General features: G+C 38.5%; 1 protein-coding gene across 1 annotated transcript; it reads right to left on the bottom strand.

Annotated features, from left to right (window-relative positions):
• Positions 1–11087: 11087 nt before the first annotated feature.
• On the bottom strand, positions 11088–13442 carry LOC135092160 (uncharacterized). Its single transcript, XM_063990432.1, has 2 exons — positions 12167–13442; positions 11088–12042 (listed from the first exon to the last, which is right to left on the bottom strand). Exons 1-2 carry the CDS (start codon positions 12956–12958, stop codon positions 11377–11379), a joined length of 1458 nt encoding a protein of 485 aa, XP_063846502.1. The 5' UTR covers positions 12959–13442; the 3' UTR covers positions 11088–11376.
• Positions 13443–17817: the final 4375 nt, after the last annotated feature.

The raw sequence follows: 17817 nt of genomic DNA, 5'->3' as shown, positions 1-17817 counted from the left end.
GAAGCACGACTAAGATATTTTGGACACGTGATAAGGAGAGAAGAGGATGAACCAGTGAGGAAGGCAATGATGGTGGAGGTTAGGGGGAGAAGGAGGGTTGGGAGACAGAGAATAAGATGGAGAGACGTAATAAGGAGTGATATGAACAAGCTGGGAGTGCAAGAAGATGATGCAATGGATAGAAACAGATGGAGAAGGATAACTCGAGCGGCTGACCCTGCAATACACTGGGATTAAGGTAGTATGAAGAAGATATTGTACTAAAATATGGATTATGGAGAGAGGATAAAGGAGAGAGGAAGGAAGTAGAATAAGGAAATAACCTGTATTAAGGATATAAAATCAATGAAATTAAGATTAACGATAGTGCACCCAAATATAGATTATGTAGAGAGGATAAAGAAAATTAAGATTAAAGATATTAGACAAAAAAAAAAAAAAATAGTCTAGATTATCAAGAATTCTCTAAATAAAAAAAAAAAAAAAAATGAGGGTAGAAAATTAAGAAAACTATCTGAACTAAGGATATTAGGTTAAGAAAATTGTAACTAAGATTAAGCACAATGGTTTATGAAAATAGTCTGGATTAAGGATATCAGGTTAAGATTAAGGATATTATAATAAGAAAATACTCTGGATTAAGGATATTAAGCAAAGAAAATTAAGATTAAGGACAGTAAATGAAAAAAAGCAGTCTGGATTAAGAATATAGTTAAAATAATTAATGTTAAGGACAGTCGATTAAGAAAATAGCCTCGATTAAGGATATAAGGTTAAGAAAATGAGATTAAATATAGTAGATTTAAAAAATAGTCTATGTTAGGGATTGTGGTTTAAGAAATTTGTCTGGATTAAGAATATTAGGTTAAGAAAATTGAGATTAAGAATAGCGTTATATTAGGGAAATTGTTAAGGATATTAAGTTAAGGAATATAAGATTAAGAATAGTGTCTTTCTTAAGACAAAGGTCTGCATTAAGGTCAGTGGTTTAAGAAAATAACCTGGATTAACTCTTAAACGGCGGACAAAAATATATATCAATTCAAAGCGAAAATGTGAATCTAAATTATTTGGCGCTTTTTTTTTTTTTTTTTTTTGAAGCGCGGCAAAATTTGAGCATTTTACATTTGCTCTAATACTTTGAGTAACACTTTCAAATGCTGTAATGTTTCACATTTCAATTTTCTCATTCGTTATAAACTTTGAGATTTATATTTTCGCTTTGTGTCACGATGTATATTTTTGTCCGCCGTTTAAAGGTCAAATATAGTAGATTAAGATTATTAAATAAAGGAAATAGTCTGGACAGTAGGGTAAGAAAACAGTTTGTATTAAGGATGGTGGAGCAAAAAAAAAAAAAAAAAAAATTTAAGGATAGTAGATTAAATTAAGATTAAGGATATTTGATAAAGTTCTTAAAATATCGCTATAGGTATGGTAAAAATGTTAAAAGACCACTATAAAAGAAAACATGAAAAAGGAAATGGGAAGAACCATAAAAAAAAAAAACTTAAGTGATAAAAATGAGAGGGTTGGTAATGTTTTAGTTACTTAATATAATTTAAAGTGATGGGGCACTGACCCCACTGACCCAGATCACTGTGTGTGACCCAGGCATCTGGCGTTGTTCATTACGTGCCCAAGACGCTGAGCCCACTGACCCAGGTATCTGGCGTTGTTCGTTACGTGCCCAGGACACTGACCCTCACTGACTCAGGCCCCAAGATCCAGAGTTGTTCATTACGTGTCCTCCTCACTTGTCTCCATGTTCTCTCTATCTTCCCACCTGCCCTGCCAACTGGCAAGAACTGCCACCCTTATACTGGAGTATAAATCATGAAAGCGAATGGTGGTTGAAGAAGCAACCCGAGTTGCCGCCCCTTTATCCAGCCTGTGGACCTTCTCATTCCCATGAATTCCATAGTTTATGGAAGCTATGCACACTCTTGCTTGTACATTTTATTTCTCTTTCGGTCAGAGGGGATACAGTCTAAAGCGTACCTAACAAAAAGGGGAATCCACTCTAGAACAGATAAAATTAGGGATAAAGAGAGGAAGTAAAATGCTCCAGGGCAGACGACGCACTGCGGGAGTCACTAAAAATAGTAAAACTTGAAACCGGGAAGGTGAAAATTATTTTTAGGGCAGGAATAATGGCAGACAATTCTGCCGTTAAAACAGAGGCAACTCTCGGAAGGCTACCTCCTCCACAGAAGGAAGGGAATATAACACTATATCTCACTCCTGCATCAGACTGAACCATCTGTGTAGACAGAGACGGAGACAGAGCGAGTCGAAGAGTGTTCCAGAAATAAAGCACGAGACTCGTACTGTGGTAATAAGTTTTTATTATTAAGAAGAGGAGGGCTGATCGATACCCGCGAAAACTGCCAGTCCTTGACCCTTGGAAGGCAATGATATGGAGAGGGAGGGTATATCAGACTCGGTCATGGGAGACTAACTTAAAAGGCTTAGGAAAACTAGGGGGAGCATCATATAAGGGAAAACGTGCATCATGAGAAACTGCTGTACAAGTGAAAGACTCAGGAAGACGGTGGATTCGATACCAACATCTCATTACTAAAGACTCACGACGCGGGACCAGTGGCAGACACCAGCATCCACCAGTAAGCTAGGGATTGGGGATGAGTGGAACGCACCAGTTTCCAGGCGAATACGAGGGTAATGCTCCGAATCCAACACACGGAGCCGAGTAGGAGTAGGAGACGAATATATTTCACAACCGTAATCTAATTTAGAAAGAATAAGAGTTCGGTGCAAGGCTAGGAGGGTCTGTTAGTCAGCACCCAAGAAGTATAAACCAAAACTCTTAGAAGTGACAGCGCCTTCATGCATGCTGCCTAAATATAACGAAGGTGGGGTACCCAAGTCAGGCGACTGTCAAATTTAAGTCCCAGGAAACGAGTCTCTTCCACAGAAGAAATTCTTCTATCATGTAAATGTAAGTCTTGGTCAGGGTGAACACCACGAAGGCGGTAAAAATGCATGGCCACAGTCTCTGAAGCCGAGAAAAAAATCCCCGAGTTGAGAACCATTGAGTTGAGGACTATTGACTGCCACCTGCAGCTTTCTCTCCATCAATGGCATCCGAGCTGTAGAGGAGATAGACAAGTCATCGACACATAAGCTAACAAGAACTCCTTACGGAAGTACACCAATGACTGTTTATAGCTACAGCTAGAAATGTAACACTAAGTATACTTCCTTGTGGCAGGCCATCTTCAAGTGGGTGTACTCCTGACAGATCGCCACAAAACCGTACCCGTAAAAAACAATAAGATAAAAAAAAAAAAAAAACTATTGTATAGAAATAGGGAGTCGGTCATGAAGACCAAACTCAAACAGAGTTGTACAGATTTAGCAGCTTGTGGGGGGGGGGTGAGAAAAACTGGCAGAGACGTTTCAGAATGCCTAACTTCATAAAAGCTGTTTTAGCTAGAGATGAGATGTGAGGTTCCCAGTTTAGATTATTAAGAAAAGGACAGACCGAGGATGAGTGGCATTGAAGAAGAGGGGATAGTTATCTGAAAGATTGTGTCAAGTTGATAAATGAAGAAATTGAATTTTTGAGACATTGAAGTTTTCTCTGCTCCAGTAAGAAATTTTGAAGAGATCAGAAGTGAGGCGTTCTGTGGCTTCCCTGCGTGAACTGTTTACTTCCTGAAGGGTTGGATGTCTAGGAAAAGACGTGGAAAAATGCAGGGTGGTATCATGAGTGTAGGAGTGGATAGGACAAGAAGTTTGATTTAGAAGATCATTGATGATTAATAAGATTAGAGTGGGTGACAGGACAGAACCCTGAGGAACTACTGTTAATAGATCTAGAAGAACAGTGTTTGTCTACCACAGCAGCAACGTAACGGTCAGAAAGGAAACTAGATATGAAGTTACAGAGAGAGGAATAGAAGCCGTAGGAGGGTAGTTTGGAAATCAAAGCTTTGTGTCAAACTCTATCAATAGCTTTTGATATGTCTAAGGCAACAGTAAAAATTTTTACTAAAATCTCTAAAAGAGGATTGCCAAGACTCAGTAAGGAAAGCCAGAAGATCACCAGTAGAGCGGCCTTGACGGAACCCATACTGGTGATCAGATAGAAGGTTGTGAAGTGATAGATGATTAAGAATCTTCCTGTTCAGAATAGATTAAAAAACTTTAGATAACACGAAATTGAAATAATAGGACGGTAGTTTGAGGGATTAGAACGGTCACCCTTTTTAGGAACAGGCTGAATGTAGGGAACTTTCAACAATAAAGAAAGATAGATGTTGAGAGACAGAGTTGAAAGAGTTTGACTAGGCAAAGTGCCAGCACGAAGGCACAGTTTCGGAGAACAATAGGAGGGACCCCACCAGGTCCATAAGCCTTTCTAGGGTTTTGACCAGGGTGGCCGTGGAAAACATCATTGCGAAAAATTTTAATAGGTAGCATGAAGTAATCAAAGGGTGGAGGATAGGGAGGAACAAGCCCTAAATCATCTACTGTAGGGTTTTTAGCAAAGCTCTGAGCAAAGAGTTCAGCTTTAAAAAATATATGTGATAGCAGTGGTGCCATCTGGTTGAAATAATAGAAGGAAAGAAGAAGAAGCAAAGTTATTGGAGATGTTTTTGGTTAGATGCCAGAAGTCACGAGGGGAGTCAGATCTTGAAAGATTTATACACTTTCTATTAATGAAGGAGTTTTTGGCTAGTTGGACAGCAGACTTCACATGATTCCCGGGAGAAATATAAAGCGCATGAGATTCTGGTGATGGAAAGCTCAAGTGCCTTTTGTGGGCCACCTCTGTATCATGTATAGGCCGAGAACAGGCTGTGTTAAACCAAGGTTTGGAAGGTTTAGATTGAGAAAAAAAGAGTGAGGAATGTACGCCTCCATGCCAGACAATATCACCTTTGTTATGTGCTTGGCACACAGAGACGGGTCTCTGACAAGGAACCAGTAGTCATTCCAAGGAAAATCAGGAAAATACCTGCTCAGGTCCCCCCAACTAGCAGAGGCAAAACGCCAGAGACACCTCCACTTAAGGGGATCCTGAGGAGGGATTGGAGATATAGGACAAAACAGAGATATGAGATTATGACTGGAGGAGCCCAACGGAGAAGTGACGGTAACTACATTAGCAGAACTAGAGGTTAGGAAAAGATGAAGAATGTTGGGCGTATCTCCAAGACGGTCAGGAATACGAGTTAGGTGTTGCACCAATTGCTTTAAGTTGTGGATAATTGCAAAGTTAAAGGCTAGTTCACCTGGATGGTCAGTGAAGGGAGAGGAAAGGCAAAGCTGGTGGTGAACACTGAAGTCTTCAAGAATGGAGATCTCTGCAAAAGGGAAGAGAGTCTTCAGGAAGAGTTTGCAAAATTAAAGGCTAGTTCACCTGGATGGTCAGTGAAGGGAGAGGAAAGGCAAAGCTGGTGGTGAACACTGAAGTCTTCAAGAATGGAGATCTCTGCAAAAGGGAAGAGAGTCAGAATGTGCTGCACTTTGGAAGTTAAGTAGTCAAAGAATTTCTTATAGTCAGAGGAGTTAGGTGAGAAGTATACAGCACAGATAAATTTACTTTGAGAGTGACTCTGTAGTCTTAGCCAGATGGTGGAAAACTCGTTATGACAGCAGGTTAAGCCGTTGCGGACATAGAAACAACATGGAGCTTTGTGTTGAAAATGAGGATAGAGAAAGTAGGAGGGAACAGAAAAAGGTTCTACTGTCAGTTGCCTGAGACACCTGTCTTTCAGTGAGGAAACGAAGATGAGAATTAGTAGAGGAGAGGTAGTGTTCTACAGATTGAAAATTAGATCTAAGACCGCGAATGTTGCAGATGTTAATGAAGAAAAATTTGAAGTGGGTGTCAAGACACAGAGTAGATAGCAGAAAAGCAGTCCGACCTGGGCACATTTGTGGCAGTAATGAAGGACATTTGCTCCAGTAAATATAGGTAGAAGGGAGAATTTACAGTGTGCCAAAGTTGGGACATACAATAAATCCTTAACAGGCAAAAGCGAAGAAATAACTCTACCCTAGGAAGCATCTACCACATTCCTGAGAATTAATTCATTAGTACGCATGATGGAGGTAACATAGGTTTCCAAAGCATAAAGTAATAAGGAATCTTCGTGAAGAGTATACTGCTCGTGTACCCTAGCGAAAGCTTCACTAATAAAAGTCCTAAGTTGGTTAGTGTAATTAAGGAAGGTACGTGCGCTATGATTCAGGCGTGCAGTATTTTTGAGATTTAATCGAACCGTCTTATTTGCTGACATATCTGCTGCAACCAACTCGGTATAACGGTCATGTAAGTCCTTCTCATCGCTATGTACAGCAGTTCCGAAATGCATGCGAGATAATTGTCCAATTCCATCTACCAGCGAGTGGAAGACGAAGAGAAAGAGAAGGACAAACATCTCTGAAGCAAGCGAAAGGGAATATTTAAGCATTTTGGTTAGTAGGACTGCGCAGATTACAGTTATGAGTATGTGTAGGAGAATCAAGACGCACAGCTCGCGCAAGGGAAGTAGCTTCGGCTAAGCTTACGTTCACCAAAGTGTTGGCTTGTTTGAGTCTGTCACCATGCACCACTTCTACCTTATTAGACACTGTGTCAAAAACTTTACATTTATTACCATATAGGTGTTTAAGTGCAAGACGAGGCCATTCAAATTTAGGAGATAACTTAGAGCGTCTCTCGGGAACCTGGATCCTTACTGAATCACCTGGCTGCAAGTCTACTGGAGAAGCATGTTGATGTTGTTTCAAAGCCATGGCCATTTTTGACTCTTGAAGTTGTGTTTTCACTTCCTTATGGGTGTCTGAGGAAACTTGAAAATAAGCTTTCCCATAGTCATCCGCATTATAAACAGGAGACTGAGGTCTGTCGAGAACATTCGGGAGCCTTAACTCCTATCCATACACAATATAACGGGGAGTGTGTCCCGTTGACTCACAAACGCTGACATTTATGCAGGAGGCAACATGTGGTAACCGGTCTTTCCAGGTGTCTAACAAATTTTCTTTCACGGGTGGCAACACTTAAAGGATTTTTCTATTTGAACGTTCTGCTAATCCATTGTTCGCAGAGTTTTAGTTGTTATATATGTGTGTATTTTGTTGTATTGACTGCATATTTCTGAGAGTAGTGCGCTGCAAAACTCAGTCCCGGCATCACTTAGTGAAAGTCGAGGTGTTGAGTAAAGCAGGAATAAGTTGGTGATCAAGGCGTGAGCAACAGCAGCAGCAGTCCTTTTTTTTTTTTTTTTTTCAGAGACGCTAGTAAGACGTAGCAATAAAACTTATGAACACAGACTAACAAATACTTAGAGCCCCGATGGCTAAGAGGTAGTTGCAAAAGGACTATCCCTACTATGTCCCAGGGTTTAGTGTGTGGAGGATACTCGGTGCAGATTTCGGCACTGTTCCCTTATTCTGTGCGCAGGTCAACATGCTTTTCAATGTCTACACGCATAGCTGGCAAAAATAATGTACACGTGCAGCAGCTAGGGTACGATCCTTCCCCGGATGACCGGCAACAGATGAATCATGTACCAGTTGTAAGGCGGAAGGTACAAATCTCTTTGCAATTACTATTTGTGTTACTGGGTAGCGCTTATCCTGCCAGCAGCGCCAAAGAAGGCCATCCTCGTTGAGTAAGAATTGTGATATAGGTGTGTTTGATGTAGGAAGACTGACCTCATCCCCTGATTCAATGTGATGAATAATTTTATCCCCATGCATGATGGGGATAAAACAGGGATAGAATGGAAACTTGAGATTAAGTTAGAAAGATAGATATAAGCCATATGAGGGTAGTTTGAAAACACTACCCTCATAAATGTTTTGGGCAACAGGAAAAGTTTCACCGATATCTTTAAAAGATAGTGACTAATACTTGGTAAGGAAAGTCAGAAAAAGACTAAGCAAAGAAAGACAGAATATCACCAGTAGAGCAGCCACGTTGAAGCCTATGCTGGCAATCATATATAATGTTGTGACAGAGGCGATAGGTAATTAAGAGTCTTCATGTAAGACGAAAAATTGAGTTGTTCCTTCCAGCTCGTCCCATTTCATGACTTGAACTGCAATAATAAGGGGGCACTAGTTCCTCGTTGGCAGAGGAGGTGGGCGGCTTTAGTTGTCACCACTAAGATGTGGGAGACATCATGTTTTGCTATTCTTCCGTGGACATTGTCCATGTGTGGGGTCGCCGCTCACAGACTTCACTTGCCCGTCTCCAAACGGGTCACACGTGTCTCACCACAAGATTTCCTGATTTCCTAGAAAACACAACCATACTATGATGACAGCTTAGTCCCTGGTTACAATGCAACACTTTCTGGCAGTGTCCCAGCCTGGTCGATCTGCAGGAAACATACCTGTTCCGCTGTAGCGGTGAAGATGTGACCTTCCGCGTCTCGCTACTATTTGGAGGGAGTGCTCTCTCCCCGGGACTCAAAGTCCTCGTGTTTGTGGAAAAGGTTGGTCTTGTAAATAAATTGTAGCTTCCCTTTAAAATATTATCAATTTAAATTATTTTTATCAGTAATATATTATTAGGCAGAGATGTTTCGGCGCCTACCCCTCCTTTTTTTTTTATTAATCAATTACTCAATCTTCCTGTTCTGGATAGATTAAAACTTAAAAAAAGTCAGGAAATTAAAGGATCTGGGTGCTAGTTAGGATTAGAGCAGGCATCCTAGGAACAGGCTCGATGTAGACAAACTTCCAGCAGGCAAGAAATATAAATGTTAACTTACAAAGTTGGTTGAGTGTAACCAAGGAAGGTGCAAGCACGGAAGCACAGTTTTGGAGAATAATAAAAGGGATGCCATTAGCTTCATAGGCCTTCGGAGGGTTACTTATGAATAACGAGGGCGTGGAAACATTACTAGGAAGAATCGTTATAGGATGCATGAAGTAGTCGGACGGTGGAGGAGAGAGACGAACTATCCAGAATTGAATTTTAAACAGAGGTTTGTTCGAAGACCTCAGCTACTGAGAGGTAGATGAGATTGCAGCAGTGTCATCAGGATAAAATAAAAGAGAAAAAGATGAAGAAGAAAATCTAGAGATGCTTTTTACCAGGAGCCAATATTTATAACTTTCTATTGAGAAAGGAGTTTTGTCTAGCTGGAGAACGATCATGGCATGATTTCTGGCAGAATTAAAGTACGTGAGATTGAGGTTATGGAAGGCTCAAATACCTTTGGTAGACCGCCTCCCTTATCATATATAACAGAACAGGGCAAGTTAAACTAATGTTTGGAAAGTTTAGGGCGAGAGAAAGAGTGATGTCCACACTGGCGATATGTTGCCTGGGAACAAAATGAAACCACTGTTGGGACAAACACGGTGTTCGGGGATGTGTTTGTTACAATGTTGGGCAACATTTTGGCAATAAGAGACAACTTAGTGAGGCTGTCCACACTAGATCTTTGTAGACGAGATGGCCATGTCGGTGTGAGGACGCATTAATGGCAGCTGCTGCCATTAATGGGCGAGACCGTCCTTCTTGTACAACAACAGTGCAAGACAGCAAGATCTTGTTAAAAGCGTAATAGAGGACGATGTGTCTCTCTGGCCACACACAACACATGAAAAGGGAGTCCTCCAGATTTTTTTTTTCGAATATCTCGGTCTGATTTTGACTTTGTTGCAAATGACTGGTGGCCATATTTGTAAAAGTAACACAAACTTCAGGCAGCCAATACTGGCAACAGACCGCTTTGGTGTGACATTGCGGTTTCTGGGCTCAGGTGACTGCTGATCACCCTCGGATGCACCTTCAAGATGTCAAAAAAAAGCACTGGACGGGAAACACGTCACCGTGCAGGCACAGCACGTGCCTGTCACACTCATAAAAAAATGTTTCTGTATATCTCGTTTCCTTTTCCCTATATAACTTGTTATGCGAGCATTTTGGCTGTTTGGTAAGTAAAAATGTGTAATACACTAAAAAATACACGTTTTTAACAATGAGAAATACACAAAAAATACACGTTTTTGGTAAAGTTCTGTTTCTCCATAGAGTGCTATTCTTGTGTTTCAGCGTTTTGTTATGTAAGAAACTCAAAAACACTCATAATACACGAGTCTCGTTATGTCCTTTCGTTTCCTTTCATAGTATATTTTGCATCAATTTTTGCGTTTTTGTGTCGTACAAAAATCCAGAATGCATGGAAAATACACTATATAGGGAAACGAAGGGACATTACGAGAGACTTGTATTGTGGGTGTTTTTGAGCTTACCAAACGCATGAATAGCACTCTATACAGAGAAACAAAAAGCATGGAAAGCACCCTATGTGGGAAAACAAAAATAACATTACCAAAAACGTGTGTTTTGAGCGTTTTTGAGCTACTTACGTACCAAAACGGTATATCGCAGGCAAAACCTTTATGGAAAGAAAAAAAAAACGTAATAATGTTATGAAAAACAAGTATTTTCAGTGTTTTGAACTTGTTACGTACAAAAAACGCCAAAATGTATGGAAAATACCCTATATGGGGAAAAGAAAGAAAAACTTTACGAAAAATTTGTGAATTGTTCATGTTGACAAGTAGTTGGGTTTAGGAAGGGGGATAAAAAACCCAGGGAGGAGTTAGGATTCTTTTAATCTCTAACGTTTCGGCTGAATAGCCATCCTCAGAGAGACTGATTTACATGAGTGAAAACACACTATTTATAACAACATACAAAATTTTCTCATTTGACATTCGTACAGAGTATTGCCATCCTGGCGTGTACCTCACCTAATTTTATTTTCCTAGTCAGGTGGCATTATCCGTCTACGTGACGAGCCTTTACTGGGGATTTTCCTTGTACCTGACCTGAGGGCCAACCTGGCGGAATTACCCGCCCACCTGATTAAACCTTCTCTGTGGTTAAGGACTTCCCTAGTTGCTATGAGGGCTGCCTCTATAGCTTTTCTCATTCTTTTTCTTCAATCCAACATTAATTTCTTTAGCCTCTTCCCATTTTGGTAGGTGTTTACATTTTTCTATGTGCAATACAAGGGAGTTTGATGTGTTGTGTTTTAAAACATCTCTCCTATGCTCTGTTATTCTTGTTTTAAGTCCCCTGCCTGTTTCTCGGTAGCCGGATGTTTTGGCCACGGATGTTTTGGCTACGGACGTTTTGGCCATCAAATCGCAACTTGCCACTTTTTGGCCACGGAAAGTAGGATATTTTGGCCACGGACATTTTGGCCATTAAATTAAAAATAAATCGCCACCCAAGGAAGATAGGATATTTGATGTGATAAACTCAACAAAAATATTGGTATTTAAAATGTAATTGAGCATTTTTGAAAAATTGCAATAGAGCATTTTTTAAATTAAAATTGTTATTAAAAAGTATAGGTTCACATGCTACGCATTCATATCTCCACCTCTAAGATTATAGCTGATGCCTCGGAGGAATTGTGGGATGGTCTTCTTCCCTTCATTCAAATCGATGACCAGGTTTTGGATGCGGGTGTGTAATTCCTTGTATATCTTCTTAAACCTCTTAGCAGGGCGAATGCCGCGTTCTTGCTGCAGCAGAATTTCATCCACAGTGGCAGCGTCAGCTTGCAGACACTCTATCAGCTTCCACACCGTGGGGTTGGCATGTCCCACCAGGCGGAAAAACTTGTTGTTCCACCCTTCGCAAATGTTATTTGTCCTTGGCTGGTTGTTTAGAGTTGCGTGGTGCATATTCCACTTCTCAGGCGGGAACATAGGTGGCGTGCGACGTAGATGAATCGAGATTGGCTGTAGGTGTCCTGACTTGGAAGTGATGTTACGACGATGACGCAGTTGGCCTGAAATATAGGTGGAGTCAAAGTATTCCAAGAGTGGAGCAGCCTCCTCAGGCATGGTAGATCGAAGGTATGACATGCCATCCTTGACATCTTTTGGGGGCAGGAAGGCCAGTGCATCCACCTGACCACAGAAGAGGCGGAACTCCTCATCGGATTCGTATAGGTTTTTGAGACCCAGGTGCTGGATCTGCCTCCAGATGGACTGGGTTAGATGATAGAAACAGAACCGCACCTGTACCAGGGTTGTAATAGTTAAATTTGAAAAAAAAAATATATAATTAAAAAATACTTTCAGAAAGTAATAGTAATTAATTAAATTTCAATTAAATTACAATCAGAGTTACTCCAATACTGACCTGGACCTCCTCCCCGAATACCACATGAAGGGCCAGCTCCACAGGCCTCTCAAAGTCGATGATGACTGAAATGGGATCACAGCCACTCTCCGCCAGGACCCTGAAGACTTGTTCGTAGCTACTTTGTGTCTTGCGTTGCAGCAAGACGTACACAAGAGGTAGATAAACACTGTTGACTCGACCTTGGATGACATATAGCTGGGTGAAGAGTCTCGGAGCTACCGAAAATGTGCCATCCATACACCACTCATCACAGCGTGCTAACAGTTCCAGATGATGGGGGGTGGTAAAGCTGATAATACGCTCATCTGCCTCTGGTCCATTGTCATAGTGGAGGTGGGATGTCCAGTCATCAGGGATTTCCAACTCTTGAAGAGACTGTGGATCCTTGGGACGGTGTGCAGCCCGGATGCGACGAAGGACACGCTTACTAGAATCAGACCTAGGCATGCGTGCTTTGACCTCCGCGGGCAGTGCCGCGACTGTGAAGGCGAGAATCTGATTAGGCTGATCATTGGTGTTCGAAGCCTTCCTCTTCATACCCTGTCGAGCTTGCTCCACTTGGCATCCAACTGTGTCAGAAAGATGGTTATGCGAGGTCACAACTTCAGGGTTACCAAGACTTTTGCTTGTCTTTAGTATACCAGGGCACTTCAGACTAGCCCGCTTGACACACCGAAAAACTATCTCATCCACTGATTTTGCAACATGCTTCTTAGTGTACATAAAGCCATCCAGGCAGATTTTCTGACCACCTCGATTTGATGTGGTGACCTCAAGCTCAGCTGACATGGTGGAGTAGTAAGTACTGTGCAAAGTAGCTCCAATCAGGCTGTTCCTCACCTCGGTCAGAAACCTCACAAACCACCAACTGCTTCACAGTTCAAAACAAACTCGTATGGCAGTAAAAGATCTAATTCCTCTCTCTCTCTCTCTCTCTCTCTCTCTCTCTCTCTCTCTCTCTCTCTCTCTCTCTCTCTCTCTCTCTCTCTCTCTCTCTCTCTCTTTCTGGTAATGATTAATTAAGTAAGGTAATCTGGTAAGATTAATCAAGTTAAGTAAGTAATTAATCAAGTAAGAAGTAAACTGGTCAGACATTTTCACAATCACGAATTATAAGTGAAAAAAAAAAATGTGAAAAATAAAGAACAGTACTGTGAATTTTTCGTGGCCAAAACATCCTCCTAAGGTTTGCTGCCGTGGCCAAACCGTCCTAGTTTGGTGGCCAATGACCAAAGTGTCCGTAGCCAAAATGTCCGTGGCCAAAATATCCTACATTCCTGTTTCTCCTATGTATTGCTTTGTACAGCCTTTGCATGGTATGCTGTACACTACGCTGTTATTATTAACAAGTCCGGTCTTTTTAGGCCTCGTTAGCTCACCAATTTTCTCTCCCGCTAATGTTGCTATTTTTAATCCTGTTTTAGACAAATATTTATTAGTTATGGAAGCCTTGTCCGAATTTGGTACACATATATACCTCTCTCTTTCGCTAGTTGTACAGGGATCTTTATTCTCTTTGTTTTCACTTGTTATTTTCTTTGCCTTATTCTTAAGCCTAACAAGGAGCCCTTCAGGATAACCCAGCTTTTTGAAAGTTGATATGACATATCGTATTTCTTGTTCTAGGAAGTTGTTGCTGCAAATTCTGAACGCTCTTAAGTAAAAACCAATAATCACGATAATTTTTTATCCCCCTTCCTAAACCCAACTTTACGAAAAATGTATAATTTTAATGCTTTTATTTACCTTCTTAGGTACGAAAACTTATCTTCTTAGGTACGAAAACTCGACAACGCATGATTAGCACTCTCTGTGGAGAAACCGAACAACATTATCAAAAACTTGCATTTTGAGTGTGTTTCTCATTGTTAGGTACCAAACCACTAAAATACATTTAAAGCACCCTATACGGGGAAAGGAAACGAGATTTCCAGAAACATATCTTTTGAGTATTTATGAGTGAGCTAGGCACCATAAAGCAAAAAAGCATGGAAAGCACTCTTTTCGGTAAAAGACATTATCAAAAACTCCTCTTTTCAGTGTTTTTCAGCTATAAACTTACCAAAACGCTAAAACACATGCAAAACACCCTTTACAGAGAAAGAGAATAACATTACCAAAAAATAAGTACTTTGAGTGTTTTGGGCCATTTACGTAGAAAAACGCCAAAATGCAGGCAAAGAACCCTGTATGGAGAAACAAAAAAGTATTAAGAGAAATGTGTATAATGAAAGCTTTTGAGCTTCTTAGGTAAAAAAAAAAAAAAAAAAAACGTTAAAACGGAAGGATAGCACTTTATATGGAGAAACAAATTGACATCAAAAAATCTCTATATTGAGTGTATTTAAAATTGTTAGCTGCCATAACGCCAAAATGCATGCAAAGCACCTATATGGGAAAAAAAAAAACGACATTTCAAGAAACTTGTTTTTTCTTATTTAGTGTTTATGAGCGTGTTAGGCACGAAAACGCTAGAGCATGGAAAGTACCCTATATGGAAAAAAAAAAAAAAAACATTATAAAAACGTACTTTTTTTTAGTGTTTTAATATAATTACATCCCAAAACGGTGAAACGCAGGCAAAACAACCTTTATGGAGAAACAACATAACATTACCAAAAATAAGTGTTTTGAATTTCCTTGAGCATGTCATGTAAAAAGAAAAAAAAAGTTACAATGCACGCAAAATACCCCATATTGAGAAACGAAAAGACATTGCGAGAAACGTGTAATATGAGTGTTATTGAGCTTCTTAGATATCAGAACACTAAAACGCACGAATATCACTATATATGGAGAGACGTTATATATATATATATATATATATATATATATATATATATATATATATATATATATATATATATATATATATATATATATATATATATATATATATATAAGTGTAAATTGAGTGTATTTAACATTGTTAGGTGCCATAACGCCAAAATGTATATAAAAACCCCTATATGAAGCAGTGAAACTACATTTGTAGATGTGTATCTTTTGAATGTTTATGAGCGTTTTAGGAATAAAAACACTAGAAAGCATGGAAAGCACCATACGATTGGAAAGTACTCTTTAAGAAGAAACAAAAAGACATTACCAGAAAAAAAAATATTAAAAGAGTTTTTGAGCTCATGTACCAAAACGCTAAAATGCATGAATGGCTCTCTATATGGAGATAAAAAAAAAAAAAAACTACAAAAAAAATAAACGCGAATTTTCAGTGTTTTTTTTCACATAGGTACAAATATGCGAAAATAAATGCAAATCTACCTTTATGTGGAAATGAAACGACATTACAATAAACGTGTCTTTTTGGTGTTTTTAAGCGTGTTAGGCACCAAAAGGCTAAAAGCATGAAAAGCACCTATATGGAAGTAAAAAAAAAAAAATGTCGAGATTTTTCAGCTTCTTTCGCACCAAAACCCTAAAACGCATGCAAGACACCCTTTATGGAGAAACAGAATAACATTAGAAAAATAATTATTTTCAGTGTTTTTGAGACTGTTACGTACAAAAACGCCAAATGCATGCAAATTACCATGTACAGGGAAAAGAAAAGCCATTACGAAAAACTTATATAATGAGTGTTTTTAATGCACGCATTCGCTATGCACTATATAGGAAAGGAGACGAGATTTCCAGAAACGTGTCTTTTGACTTTTTTTTTTTATCGTGTTTGGAACCAAAACGCTAAAAAGCATGGAAAAAACATTTCATAAGGGAAAACAAGATAACATTACAAAAAAAAAAAAAAAACGCGTATTTTGAGTGTTTTTGAGGTACTTACGTATCAAAATGCTAAAACGAATGCAAAAAACACCCTTTATGGAGAAATACAATAACTTTATATAAAAGAATAACATTACCAAAAGTAAGTATTCAGATTGTTTTTGAGTTTGTTACGTTGAAAACACCAAAAGCATGGAAAAACATCTTATAAGGGAAAACAAGATAACATTATAAAAAAACGCGTATTTTGAGTGTTTTTGAGCTACTTACGTATCAAAATGCTAAAACGAATGCAAAACACCCTTTATGGAGAAACACAATAACTTTATATAAAGAAAAGAACATGTATTTTGAGTGTTGTTTTAGTTTTTACGTAGAAAAATCCCAAAATGCAGGTAAAGTACTGTATATCGGGAAACGAAAAGACACTTCTAGGAACGTGTAGTATAGTGTGGTGTAAGAGTTTTTGAGCTTTTTATGTACAAAAACGATAAAACGCATGGATATCACTCTATATGGAGAAATAGAAAAAAAAAACGAGTATTTTGAGGGTTTTTCACAATGTTATCAAAAGGCTAAAATGCATGCAAAGCCTTTTATGGGGAATAGAAACGACATAAACCCGTATGTGTCTTTTCAGTCTTTTTAAGCACGTTATGCTTCAAAATTCTAAAAAAAGCATGGAAAACATTCTATACGTGAATAAAAAAAAAAAGCATGCATTTTTTTTGTGATTTTCAGCTTCTTATGTGTAGATACCCTAAAACGCTTGCAAAACACCTTATATATATATATATATATATATATATATATATATATATATATATATATATATATATATATATATATATATATATATATATATATATATATATATATATATATATATATATATATATATATATATAAACAATAACATTACAAAAAAAAGAAGTATTTTGAGTGTTTTTCAGTTTATGTATAAATACATAAGCATATACATAGCGCATTATGTATATGCGGAAACGAAAAGACATTATGAGTAACATGTATTATGAGTGTTTTTGAGTTTTTTAGGTACCAAAACGCGAGAAAGCGTTAATAGCACTCTATATGGAGAAACAGAACAACATTACTAAAAACTTGTATTTAGAGTGTTTTTCACATTGTTAGACACCAAAAGTATTTTAATTGTATTTGAGCTTCTTACGGACAAAAACTCCAAAGTGGAAGGAAAATACTCTATATGGGGAAACAAAAAGACATTTCCAGAAACGTGTATTATGAGTGAGTATTTTTGAGCGTCTTAAGTACCAAAACAATAAAACGCATGAATAGCCCTCTGTATAAAGAAAAGGAACAACACTACAAAAGAAAGTTTTATTTCGAGTGTTTTAATATTGTCAAGTACCAAAACGCCATAATGACTACAAAGTCTTCTAGATGGGGAAGCCAAACGACACAATTCTAAACGTGTCTTTTGAGTGTTTTTAAGCGTTTTAGGCACCGAAAGAGTAAAAACCACAAAAAAGCTCCTTATATGGGATAAGAAAAAAAAATACCACACGTATTTTGAGATCTTTTCAGTTTCTTACATACGAAAACCATAAAACGCATGCAAAACATCCTTTATGGAAAAACAAAATAATATTACAAAAAACAAGTACTTTCAGTATTTTTGAGCTTTTTACGTACAAAAAACACCAAATACTTCTATTATGAATGTTTTTAAGCTTCTAAGGTGCAAATTTGCTAAAACGCATGAATAGCGTTCTTATATGAAGTGTTACAAACTAGAGATGTGTTGTACTTTTTATTGTAGCATAAGGCAGTGAAACGAGTATGAAATAAAACTTATAATCATTATTAAACTAAATATCCACTACTTGAAGCGGGCATAGCGCGTGCAACTTATCTAGGACACAGCGATC

Source organism: Scylla paramamosain, chromosome 39, assembly GCF_035594125.1.
Source record: "Scylla paramamosain isolate STU-SP2022 chromosome 39, ASM3559412v1, whole genome shotgun sequence".
Classification (NCBI taxonomy): domain Eukaryota; kingdom Metazoa; phylum Arthropoda; class Malacostraca; order Decapoda; family Portunidae; genus Scylla; species Scylla paramamosain.
Note: the sequence above shows the minus strand (reverse complement) of the source record. Positions and strands in the feature narration are given on the sequence as shown.